At 44.4% G+C, this 13,386-nt stretch overlaps 1 protein-coding gene across 2 annotated transcripts; it reads left to right on the top strand.

Moving 5' to 3' along the window:
* The first annotated feature begins 568 nt into the window (after window positions 1–568).
* si:ch73-233f7.1 (uncharacterized protein LOC100537710 homolog) lies at window positions 569–7,671 on the top strand. Of its 2 annotated transcripts, XM_034597614.1 has the most exons (5): window positions 569–3,448; window positions 6,104–6,162; window positions 6,344–6,471; window positions 6,636–6,654; window positions 6,793–7,064. In XM_034597614.1, exons 1-5 carry the CDS (start codon window positions 926–928, stop codon window positions 6,917–6,919), a joined length of 2,856 nt encoding a protein of 951 aa, XP_034453505.1. In that variant the 5' UTR covers window positions 569–925; the 3' UTR covers window positions 6,920–7,064. The 2 variants fall into 2 exon arrangements, with proteins under 2 accessions (XP_034453505.1, XP_034453504.1); XM_034597613.1 differs by lacking the exon at window positions 6,636–6,654 and having other exon boundaries at window positions 6,793–7,671.
* The last annotated feature ends 5,715 nt before the right edge of the window (window positions 7,672–13,386 follow it).

Genomic DNA, 13,386 nt, shown 5'->3' with positions numbered 1-13,386 from the left:
GGCATTCATCTTCAAAGGGCTCTCATTAAAAAGCATCATGGAATCCCAGGAGCCTGCTGGCACTGGCCACTGCCCGTGTGAGGCAAAGCGAAAGAGGCCAGGGTGTTTTGTTTTCTGCATTGGAACATGTAATGGTAGTGTCCCAGAGGGGTAATTCTTTTATTCTGAAGCTAAAATGGGAGTTGTAATTCATCAAAGTACTAAAATAATGTGAGCTACCACTGCCACCCTGGGCAGTGTGGTCACCGAGACAAATCCTTGTCCGTCCTCATCTGTTAAATGCAGCCTAGAAAACGACACCCACAACACAATTTGTCCCCTAATCCAAATCTGTCTCAAACGTCTGGTGTCAAACTTACGCCTTCTCGTCTTTTTAATAGGTCAGAGGAATAGACACGAGGATGCGAAAGGGTTAAACGTCTACAGTAATTAGAGTCGCACTTCGCGTCGGCGTCCTCCAATACGGAGCATGGAGAAGCTACGTCCACCCCCTCCGTCCTCCACCCCCACCCCTCTGTCTCCCTCTCTCTCTCTCTCTCTCTCTTTCACACACACACTCTCTCACAAACACACACACACGCCTCCCCACCAGCTCCTCCGAGTGTCTAATACACTGGAAAATCAAAGCGCGAGCCTCCCCCGTTCACACACCACCGGTGTTGCGCTTGGAGCACAACACACACAGAGAGAGAGAGAGAGAGAGAGAGAGAGAGAGAGAGAGGGAGAGAGCGGCGCTTCCACTCTCATCTCTTGTCCCCTCAGCTCAACTACCCAGTGAAGTTATCTATAAACATAGATGTTACAAACTTATATGTGAAGATTCTTTGAACTGGGGCCAGGATCTGCTTCTGTGTTTACTTTTCTGCTGAATGGCCCCATGAAGAGAAAGATGTCCTGGTGAGGTGATTTTACGCACGCCGCTGAAATGGATCGCAGACTCTCCAGAGGCAGTTGGGTGCCGGTGACTGGACTGGTTATATGTCTGCTTCTGTGTGCGTGTGTCGTGGACCTGGTTCTGGCGCAAATTCGGTACTCCATCCCGGAGGAGCTGGAGCATGGAGCTTTTGTGGGCAACATCGCCGAAGACCTGGGCTTGGATGTGGCTAAGCTGTCAGCCCGTCGGTTTCGCATCGTCTCCGGCGCAAATAAGCAGTATTTAGAGGTGAACTTGGAGAATGGCATTCTCTTCGTCAACGAAAAGATAGACAGAGAGGAGCTGTGTGAAAGAAGCCCGAGCTGTTTTTTACACTTACAAGTGGTTATTGAAAACCCATTAGAACTATACAGAGTGGAAGTGGAGATTCTCGATGTGAATGACAACTCTCCTAATTTCCCATGGAGCGAGTTTAACCTCGACATCACAGAGTCGGCGGCGCCCGGCTCCTGTTTCCCGTTGGAGAGCGCACAGGACCAGGACGTGGGCACCAACTCTCTGCGCTCTTACCAGCTAAGCGCAAACGAGCACTTCATACTGAATATCCAGACGCGCAACGATGGGAGCAAGTTTGCGGAGCTCGTGCTGGACACGCCACTGGACCGGGAACAGCAGAAGAGACATGAAATGGTTCTGACAGCCATCGACGGGGGGTCGCCGGAACGCTCCGGGACGGCGTTGATAACTATCATAGTGTTAGACGCCAACGATAACGTGCCCGTGTTCGACCGCTCAGTTTACCGGTCGAGCCTGGTGGAGAACGCAGCGAGGGGGACGCTGGTGCTGAAGCTAAACGCCACAGACCTGGACGAAGGCTCAAACGGAGAGGTGACCTACGCGTTTAGCGGGCACGCACCCCTGAAGGTGCGAGAACTGTTCAGCGTGGACCCGTACACGGGGGAAATCCGAGTGAAGGGCATTGTGGACTATGAGAAATCCAGTGTCTACGAGCTGTATGTGCAGGCGAAAGACAGGGGACCTTCAGCTGTGGCAGTGCACAGTAAAGTGCTGGTAGACATCCTGGATGTGAATGACAACGCGCCCGAAGTCATCCTCACATCAGTGTCCACACCTGTCCAGGAAGACGCGCCGCCGGGCACGGTCATAGCTGTTATCAGTGTCATGGACCGGGACTCTGGAGAGAACGGGAACGTTGACTGTCAAATTCCGAACAACGTTCCCTTTCAGCTCCATTCATCATTCAAAAACTACTATACTCTGGTGACAAGCGAGTTTCTGGACAGGGAAGCGGTGGCCGAGTACAACATCACCCTCACAGCCCGCGACTTGGGCTCTCCGTCGCTTTCCACCAGGAAAACCATCCTCGTCCAAGTGTCTGACATTAATGACAACCCCCCGCGGTTCTCTCAACCTTCATACACAGTTTATGTGACCGAGAATAATGCCCCGGGCGCTTCCATTTGCTCCGTCACTGCATTCGACCCCGATTCCAACCAGAACGCCTATCTGTCTTATTCTATTCTCGAGGGTCAGATTCAGGGCATGCCCGTGTCCACTTATGTCTCCATCAACTCTGACAACGGCAATATCTACGCACTGCGCTCTTTTGATTATGAGCAACTTAGAAACTTTCAGATCCTGGTCCAGGCGCAGGACGCTGGTTTCCCCCCTCTCGCCAACAATGTCACAGTCAATGTCTTTGTCTTGGACCAGAACGATAACGCGCCTGCTATTGTATCCCCGCTGCCCAAAAACGGCACCGTGGCCACAGAGGTGGTTCCACGGTCAGTGGATGCTGGGTATCTGGTTACCAAGATAACAGCGTTAGACGCAGACGCGGGGCAAAACTCCCGGCTGTCCTATCAGGTATTACAGGCTACAGACCCGGGACTGTTCAGCGTGGCTCTGTACACAGGCGAAATCAGGACTATACGCCGGTTAGTGGAGAAAGACGCAACAAGGCACAGGCTGGTAATATTAGTCAAGGACAACGGGCAGCCGCCGCTCTCCGCCACCGTCTCCATTGTCCTCACGGTGGTGGACAGCGTGCCCGAGTCGCTGTCAGATTTCGGAGACCTCACTCTCAGCCCACAGCCCCCCTCCAACCTCGCTCTCTACTTGATCGTGTCACTGAGCACAATATCTCTAATATTCCTGGTGGCTATCATCGTGCTGGCCGCGGTGAAGTGCTACAAGGATAGGGAGACCCACAGCGGGTACAACCTGCCCCCGTTCGCCTGCTGCTGCTGCGGCGGGTTCCAGCCCGAGCCGCCCCCGGAGGTGTTCAAAAAATCCAACCTCAACCTGCAGATTTCCTCCGCGGCCAAAGTGCCCACAAACTGCATGGAAGTGAACGGAAACAGCAGCCTCTCGCAGTCATACTGTTATAAAGTGTGCCTGACCCCCGAATCTGCCAAGAGTGACTTTATGTTCCTGAAGCCGTGCAGCCCCGGCAGCACGCCGAGGAACAACGAGGCGAAGAGCGCAGAAAACTCGTGGAACGCACAAAGCCGGAGCGCATCTGTGAACAACGGAGCAACTACTCCCAATGAGGTACAGTCAAATCAGAGTATAGAAAAACACCCTAGGGATGATGCTGCTCGTGTAAATGTAACATTCTCACTTACTGTCAGTGTTAAAAATCAATCTATCTGACACGAATCTAGACTGTGACATTCGCTCATGAAGGTCAAATTACGCATGCCAGACGAATTTGAACCCAACTTGAGCAAAGCCACGGTTCTCTATTTGCTCTCTGGTTAATAACAATCTTACACGGTATCTCGCCTCCAATGATTTTTATAATTATGGCAGTCATTTATCCCAGATGTGCTGGTTATGGTGATGTTTTGCTCTCGAGAAAATGAACAGAGGCGACGTGATATTCCATTCTAATTGACTTGTTACTGAAAGTGTAACGCTCCGTTTTGCCAGGAGCATATGCTGTGCGCACATACCGCGTCTTATCATCATCTGTATGGAATGAGAGATATCAATTACTGCGTGAGAGGAAGATGAGATATGGTTCAAGCGGACTCCTCTATTCAGGCAAATATCTCCAGATGTCTCCCTCACATATTATTGATTTAAATGTGTGAAAAATGATTTTCAAATAATAATATTATCATTCATTTTAACTGAATCATAAAAGGTCGTGACCTGAGAGAGTAATGATGTCTACATCATCCAGTGTCATTGCACCATGCGAGGACACACACACACACACACGCACACGCACGCACACGCGCACGCACGCACGCACGCACACACATACACATGCACCCAGTACATATACCTGGATAAAAAGTCAAGGTTATACACATGATGAACAAGGTGAATGGCAGCTGTTTCAATTCATCAGCCCCGGGTTCAGACAATTCTTGTTCGATCAGTCGGGTTTGCGACACGCCTTCTTGCTCTCAGACTAACACTACAGGACAGATAACCTCACTAACTGTGCCTCAAGGGCACAAGCGCGGCCGAACCATTATACTACACACAATGTGGCGTGTCACAGGGGAGGGGGGAGGGGGGGGGGGGGGGGGGTGGGGGGGTCCATTATTGATGAAAAATGGCAAATGGACGGTTTTGGGGAGACAGGGGAGGACATCGAGAGGGGAGGGGGGCAAGGAGAATGACGGGGTGCAAGGACACGGCTGGACTGAGACGTGGGACGCCTGTAGATCGGATCCGGCGTTGTCCTCTGAATGTGAGAAGAGAGAGGGAGGGAGAGGTAGAGGTAGAGAGAGAGAGGGGGGTGGGGGGGGAAGAGAGAGAGAGAGTGGGGGAGGGAGAGGGGGAGAGAGAGAGAGAGAGAGACGTGGTTTCAGATTTGTCGAGCAAGGACGGGGAAGAGGAGGGGAAGAGGAGGGGAGAAGGAGGGGGAGGAAGGAGACTAGGAGACGGAGGATTTACGGAGGCAGGCTGTCTACATCAGTGTTTTCTAATTCTAATAGACGGGGCAGCGGTGCGTAAACGTGCGCGTAATGCTCATTGTCGTCTGCCTGTTTCCATCATAAGGCGGAGGCGCAACGACTCAGAGCCCCCGATACCAGACTCCTCCACCAGGCACAGTGAGAAATGTCAGCCCGGTCACTGGCACACACTGTACACCTCTGGCCACATGAGGGATTTCGAGGTCACGGTGATTGTGCAGCCCGCAGCTATGTGCTCCTCCAGGAGGAAGTGTCCTTCCTGTCGTTAATTGCCTCCTCTAATTCACCCTCAGCGCATGAGCACGTGATTCGGCGCGAGGTCGTCAGTGACACATTAAATCTCAAAGGCAAATTACCATGAAAGCATCTGAGCGTCACACGAAGCGCACATTCCTGTCTCCGTTGATGAAGTGAAGGTGAAATAAGCGAACAACGCGTCGAGTCGTGTACGACAGGTGCGTGCACGAGCGTAGGAGTGTAGCAACATATGCGTGTGGAGCCTTCTTGGGTCGTGCGCATCGCTGCGAGGAGCGCAAACTTTTCAAGGCTGTCTTTGAGACTTTTAATTAAAAACCTTGCTCGAGGAGCATCAGGCAAATATTAATGTAAAAATGATGCATAAAATCCACAAAACAATGACGTGTGTAATTTTCTTAATTTCCTCCCTGGCACGGTTTCCTTTGAAGATTAGGATCATGTTTCGTTTCATCCCGGTGGGGTCCTAATTGGTTTTGTGCGCAGTTCGCGAGGAGTGTATTTTGAATACCGATTCTAATAATACGCTTACGTCGCATTCTCCTTGTTAACAACTTTAGGGGAATTCATAGAGCGTGGAATCCATACTATGAGACCCAAACCCGGGATAAATATGACTCTCCTTCACCCCCTCCCTCTGCTCCACAGAGGATAAAAGCACAACTAAGTGACAGACGAGTCGGAGCTGAAGGCAACAGCACCTCTGCTCTTTAAAATAAAAAAAGACTGTTCTGCCAAACGTCCACAGGGTGGCAGCCACGACCCATCAGAAAACAGCCATGTCTTCATTTCAGGACGAACACGTTGATGGACCTCTGCTCATGTCGATTATCACTGACCTCTACTGATCCAAGAGGGCGGAACCAAGGATTTCTGTTTTGATTGAAACTTAGACTTAGGAGATACAATTCTTTAAATAGACCGGAGCAGTCAAATTGTGACCGTGTGTGAATTTACATGAAGATTTTATCATTTGTATGAATATTAAATTAAATTCTTTCCTCTTTTCTTTCTGCAGCTAAAGCAGCCAAACACAGACTGGACTCTGACAAAAAACCAGAACTCCTCCATAAAAAGGTACATTTTCACCCGTGATATGTGCATGTTTTTAATGTGAAGCAACATTCTTGGTAAATACTATTTGAACACATAAAGTACCTGAATAAAAATCCCTTTTCTTCAATTTGATATAATGTAGATGTTGAATTTAAATGTAATTCAAGTATTGAATCACAGACTGGGGTCTTTTTTTTTGTAGTTACAACTCTATCAACATGGATGGCACCCTGATGCGTAAGGCCATGCACGCAGACCCAGAGAACTACGTCACGTCCATGGCACCTGGACAGTACTGGACCTGGGGTACTCACATGAGAGGCGTGAAAGGTGAGACAGGCCGGACACAGGGGACCATAGCTTTCATCAACACATTGTATTTACACCGCAGTATATAACGGCACATCTTCATGGCTTGATGTAATGATATTTTGTTTTTCCCCCTTTCTCCCCATTCATTTTTGTTGGTAATGTCTTTCCTCACCTTCACTTAGTTGGGTCTCTTCATTTGTTGTATGTCACTGTTTACCTGCTTCATTGCAAAACACTTTCTATAAGATTCTTAATGAAAATATCATTACAGCAGTAAGTCAGTATTGTATAGTCTAATCAAGTATTCGCTTCTCCCCTCCTTCCTGCGTCACTCTACAGAATACAAGATGTCTCCATCAACCAGTGGGGTCACCTCTCGCCCCTGGACTCCTCGCTGCACACCTCCTCCTCAGCAGCAGCAGCCGCCGGCGGTGCCCCCCCACCCCCACCCCCACCCGCCCCCTGACTACCACCACAACGTGTACATACCCGGGACACCGTCGGGCTTTTGCACCCTGAGGCCCACTGTACAGCGGAGTGAGCTGGACGTCCACAACGCCTTCTCCACCTTTGGCAAGAGGCGGCGTATGCAGATGTCCCCCCAGGGAGAGGCTGCGATTATAAATAATGACTTGTACAACGACTGACTTTTAAATGGCTGTCTGACAGGATGATGAAAATGATGGATAACCTCATGTGAATACAGAGCAAGAGACCGTTCAGTATATAAATTAATGAACATATGATTTACAGCTGGTATGAAAGATATACAGGATGCGCAATTCACTGAGTAATAGAAATAATGAATGAACAATCCATATTGGCTAAAATGCTGACGGGAAATAAATTCTAATATTTATGTGATAAGTCACTGCAACATAGTCCTTGTATGTGTCTGTCCATTATTATTTTTATTATTGTTATTATTTAGACAATCAAACTCGAGCAGCGGTTACATCCAAAATGTTTGGAAAAGCATTAGCGGACAACAATTTTGCACATCCTAATGAATTTATATTTCTAAGTTCAATCAATGAAAACATTTGCTTTATTTTCTTTTATATGTTTGGTTGCTAATAGAGCTTGCGTGAATATGACAAATAGTATCATAATGTATATGCAAGCTGCAACTTGACGCAGGCTACTGTAAAGATGGGGGATTTCCCCCTCACGTGTACTGTATACATTTATGAAAATAAAGTATTTTTTTTCACCTGGTCTTTTTATGTCTCTTGAATATGTGTGGCCTGCTGTGATTCACAAAACTCATGGCCTTACAGAACCCACGCACCCAAATACAGATTCGGTTGATCTACATGCACAAAGCATTTAGATGCAAGTTTCCTAGATCTGTGTTTAATTAGCTGGAGTCAATTATTTTGTGGTGAAAAAGTTCCACAGCTATACTCTTACAAGGGTGAAAAGCTTTTCGCCTTGGTAAGCTGTTTTCCACAGTGAGGAATAAACATAGTAAAATGCTAACATATGCTAATTGGAGTGCTTGCATTTCCATTTGCCCGCAGAGAATAGTGGGGTTCATTAACTGAACAAACAGGACCTGCTTTCTCGAAATATCACTTTAATTAAGACCACCAACACGAATGCAAGCGTTTGAGGGGGAGGGGGATCAGCTCCAAATGCCACACCTGGATGTGAGCGTGAAGGCCTGTGGCTTTTCTCCTCTCCCTGTGCCCTTTTACATCTGACTTCCCAGGGAATTAGTTCCTCCCGTGGTTAGAGCTGGCCACTGGCCAGGAATGAGCAGCGTAATTAGGTCATTGTATGGTTCAGATTTAGAATAATTCGGTTAATAAGGAAACTGGGGTCCACAGAGAGCACGGAGGGGAGCGGGCTAACCTTCTCTATGGTAAGGTGATCCGTGGGGACGGCCTGTGGGGGCAACCATATTTAGGTCAACTTGGCTCAGGCTACTCTCAGATGAGTTAGGGACAGAGCTCTATTCCTAAAATAGAGCTGTAGGATTTTCTGACACAAGAAAAACATATTTATTTATATATTAATTATGTTACTTAACAAATCTATTCAGAGACATACAATTCATGTATACGTCTAAACATGGAAAACAAACTAAATAGGCCCATACAAATGTATGTTTCATTTAAACCCAGCAGTTAGTGTAACTGCAGTGAAATTACAGTGTTATTTTTTAGTATGGTCATTAGGATCCAAACTAGCATCACAAGTGTTTATGGGATATAATATTCAACGCATATGAAGTTGTAACACTTCACCTCTTTGAACTAGGCTGGTCAGTCCCACTGGGAGCTGTCCATCACCATGGTGCTGAAATATGTTTCCGACTGGTGGATCTGGTGGTTCTTTTCTAGCCAGCTGTAATTTGGTCAGTCGTCCACCAGAGGGCACACAGAGCATTACTTACTGAATACTGGTGCACTATGTTGAATTAAATGATTTTGTGGCAAAACATAAATATAAAATACAAACCGACAAAAACTATGTTACAACAGCTATGCAAATACAAATATGTAATTTTATATAGGAATAAAAAACGAAATAAAACTACAGATTATGCAGACAGATGGCCCCTTGGAGTGTTATACTCTAATATATAATGTTATTGGTTTACTGATGCAGTGCAAGAATAATTTGAAAGTTGCAGCAGGTCGTGGTGAAGCCATTTTAATTTACTTGAACTTACTTTTTGGCTTCTAGCTTTACAGTTTAGATGCAAGAAGTTTTGTTTTTTGTTGGAAATCTGCCAAGCTGCTAATTAACTATAGTAACTGCAAATATCCCCATTGTGGGACTAATAAAGGACTTATTATCTTTACTATAACTGCTAAATTAATGAAATGAGGTAAAAAGTACAATGTTTCACCCTGAAATGTAGTGGATATTATAATGTTGGAATAATAGAGTAGCCTTAAATCGAAAGCAAAAGTACAAGTACTTCAAACTACTACTTGTGTAAAATACTTGAGCTAATGTAGGTGACTTGGTTATGTTTAACTACAGCTTGGCGCTCATACTCAATAAAGACCATCACTCTTAACATGGGGAGTCCTACATGCAATATGCTTGTTAACCATTTACATCCATGTATGAGAAGGATGTGATTAAATAAGAAGTTATGTTATTTTACATTAAAACAAAAATACATCTTGGTTTGTCATTTTAAATGGTATTAAAATCCTGGATACTTAAATTATTATTCAATTATTTCATAGTCCTTATTTTAACACTGATGTGGTAGCACAACTTCCCCAGCAGAGAGCAGCATTGAGTAAAAATACACCAAACAAAGAGGGTGAGGAAAAAAGGTTATTGTTATTAAATCAGGGACTGCAGAATAAGATGGCGTAAACAGACCAGAACAGTGTCAGACAAACAACAAAGGGAATTTGCTGAATGTATTAGTAGGAAAAAAGAAATGCAACTAAGAGGTGATGCAGAGGAACTCAATTCTCTCTTCTTTTCTTTTTTGAGACTGATGCACAAAGTGTTGCAAGATAAAGTGATTCAACCTTTTATAATGATCTCATTTATGTATAACTTTGTCTAAAAATATGGTGATAGCTATTTATAAGTTAAATTAAAAATGCTAATATCACCCAAATCATTGTGTTGTTCTTGTCTTTGGAGTTGGAAAAAATCTATTTAAGATTGTTGGAGTTGGTATTTAGTAAACCTAGAGTCCAGTCAATGAAATCAGATTAAAGGTGTCTGTTCAAGCTGCTTCAGCTTCTAACAACACATTCTGAGTTCGCTGATCAAGAGTTGTTGATTTTCATCAAATTGGAAATGGTTAAAAACTCATCTTACTGAGTGTAGATATTCATCTCTCTACAGTAAGTTACTTATTACCCTCCTCTCTCATCAATGATATATTGCAAGTAACGTGATCAGTGGATCCCTGGGATGAATCATGCGGCCATAGAAGCGTTAAGATTAAAACCATGGAGCACCTCAGTGCCACTGACTCAAGGGGTTTACAAGGTCCGACACACTCATGAAAAGTAACAAGAGTATAACAGTTGGGCACTATTGAGGTGATTGTACTTTAAGGGTTTGTTAAAGTCCCTCATATTTCTACTCTGTCCGAATCTGCACAACCCTTTTCACTCAGGGCGTTAACCAGAAGGTGGGTGGTTCGATAACAGCAAATTTCCCCTGATGGCTGTGTGCTCATTATGTTGTGATTATTATACCTTAAGCGTCACACTATTAAATGGTGTGCCTTTCATTAATAATTAAGTTAATAAATATAACTAAAATTACCATATAGTTACCAAAGTGGAAGGATATGGAGTTCTCGACTGTGTAGAGGTTGGCAAAATTCACACTTACAGTATGCAACATTAATGAAGACAACATTTGTGTTAAAGAACAACATTTATTATGAAGATAATAAAAGTATAAACACACAAACTAACTAAAGGTGTACTTACTATATACAGATGTGCAGATGTGTATGTGAATATGCGTGTGCGTGTGGGTGTGAGTGAGTGTGCTTTCAAAATGGCGGCTGGCCACTATGAAGACAAAAGACTCCCTGGAGTGTTTACACCATGTGGCTGAGATCACATGTATGTGTTAAGTTTTGGGAGATGAGTGTGTGTGTGTGTGTTGGTGCCAGGTTAGAGAAAGTAGTTAGTTGCATGTATCTATGAAGGTGACTTGTACTGTAAAGCCTTTGAGTAGTTGATATGATTAGAAACAAGCTAAAATTCCGTACATTTACTCAAACTCTACAGTGTTGGTTCACATTTGAGGTCAGACTTAAATGACTGAGTTAGGACTTTTCCAATTCAAAGGCCACAGCATGTGAATGTTGATCTATTCAAGTCATTAACTTTTCCACAACCTGCACATATGTTACTGATGATTTCAGATGGGCTCTGAAACATAGAGACGTCTAAGAGAAGAGAGGAGAAGAGGAGAGGATAGAAGAGAAAGAGTAGAGGATAGAAAGAGAGATGATAGAAGAGGAGACGATAGGATAGAAGAGAAGAGGAGAGGATAGAAAGAGAGATGATAGAAGAGGAGAGTAGAGGATAGAAGAAGAGAGTAGAAGATAGAAATAGAGATGATAGAAGAGGAGAGGAGAGGATAGAAGAGGAGAGTAGAGGATAGAAGAGAAGAGGAGAGGATAGAAGAGAAAGAGTAGAGGATAGAAAGAGAGATGATAGAAGAGGAGAGGAGAGGATAGAAGAAGAGAGTAGAAGATAGAAATAGAGATGATAGAGGAGAGGATATAAAGAGAGAATATAGAAGAGGAGAGTAGAGGATAGAAAGAGAGATGATAGAAGAGGAGAGGAGAGGATAGAAGAGGAGAGTAGAGGATAGAAAGAGAGATGATAGAAGAGAAGAGGAGAGGATAGAAGAGGAGAGTAGAGGATAGAAAGAGAGATGATAGAAGAGAAGAGGAGAGGAAAGGATAGAAAGATTGAATATAGAAGAGGAGAGGAGAGGATAGAAAGAGAGATGATAGAAGAGAAGAGGAGAGGATAGAAATAGAGAATATAGAAGAAGAGAGTAGAGGACAGAAAGAGAGATGATAGAAGAGGAGAGGATAGAAGAGGAGAGTAGAAGATAGAAAGATAGATGATAGAAGAGGAGATGATAGGATAGAAGAGAAGAGGAGAGGATAAAAAGAGAGAATATAGAAGAGAAGAGGAGAGGATAGAAGAGAAGAGGAGAGGAGAGGATAGAAAGAGAGAGGATAGAAGAGAAGAGGAGAGGATAGAAAGAGAGATGATAGAAGAGAAGAGGAGAGGATAGAAGAGAAGAGGAGAGGAAAGAAGAGGAGAGTAGAGGATAGAAAGAGAGATGATAGAAGAGAAGAGGAGAGGAGAGGATAGAAGAGAAGAGGAGAGGATAGAAAAATTGAATATAGAAGAGGAGAGTAGAGGATAGAAAGAGAGATGATAGAAGAGAAGAGGAGAGGATAGAAGAGGAGAGTAGAGGATAGAAAGAGAGACGATAGAAGAGAAGAGGAGAGGAAAGAAGAGGAGAGGAAAGGATAGAAAGAGAATATAGAAGAGGAGAGTAGAGGATAGAAAGAGAGATGATAGAAGAGAAGAGGAGAGGATAGAAGAGAAGAGGAGAGGATAGAAAGAGAGAATATAGAAGAGGAGAGTAGAGGATAGAAAGAGAGATGATAGAAGAGAAGAGGAGATGAAAGAAGAGGAGAGGAGAGGATAGAAAGAGAGATGATAGAAGAGAAGAGGAGAGGATAGAAAGAGAGAATATAGAAGAAGAGAGTAGAGGATAGAAAGAGAGATGATAGAAGAGAAGAGGAGATGAAAGAAGAGGAGAGGATAGAAAGAGAGATGATAGAAGAGAAGAGGAGATGATAGAAAGAGAGAATATAGAAGAGGAGAGTAGAGGATAGAAAGAGAGATGATAGAAGAGGAGAGTAGAGGATAGAAAGAGAGTTGATAGAAGAGGAGAGGAGAGGAGAGGATAGAAGAGGAGAGTAGAGGATAGAAAGATTGAATATAGAAGAGGAGAGTGTAGGATAGAAAGAGAGGTGATAGAAGAGGAGAGGAGAGGATAGAAGAGGAGAGTAGAGGATAGAAAGAGAGATGATAGAAGAGAAGAGGATAGAAAGAGAGAATATAGAAGAGGAGAGTAGAGGGTAGAAAGAGAGATGATAGAAGAGAAGAGGAGAGGCTAGAAGAGAAGAGGAGAGGATAGAAAGAGAGAATATAGAAGAGGAGAGTGGAGGATAGAAAGATAGATGATAGAAGAGGAGAGGAGAGGATAGAAGAGGAGAGTAGAGGATAGAAAGAGAGATGATAGAAGAGAAGAGGAGAGGAAAGAAGAGGAGAGGAGAGGATAGAAGAGGAGAGTAGAGGATAGAAAGAGAGATGATAGAAGAGAAGAGGATAGAAAGAGAGAATATAGAAGAGGAGAGTAGAGGGTAGAAAGAGAGATGATAGAAGAGGA

The sequence above is a fragment of the Hippoglossus hippoglossus genome, chromosome 10 (assembly GCF_009819705.1).
Source record: "Hippoglossus hippoglossus isolate fHipHip1 chromosome 10, fHipHip1.pri, whole genome shotgun sequence".
Classification (NCBI taxonomy): domain Eukaryota; kingdom Metazoa; phylum Chordata; class Actinopteri; order Pleuronectiformes; family Pleuronectidae; genus Hippoglossus; species Hippoglossus hippoglossus.
The sequence above is the reverse complement of the archived record's forward strand: the minus strand, read 5'-3'. Positions and strand labels throughout refer to the sequence as shown.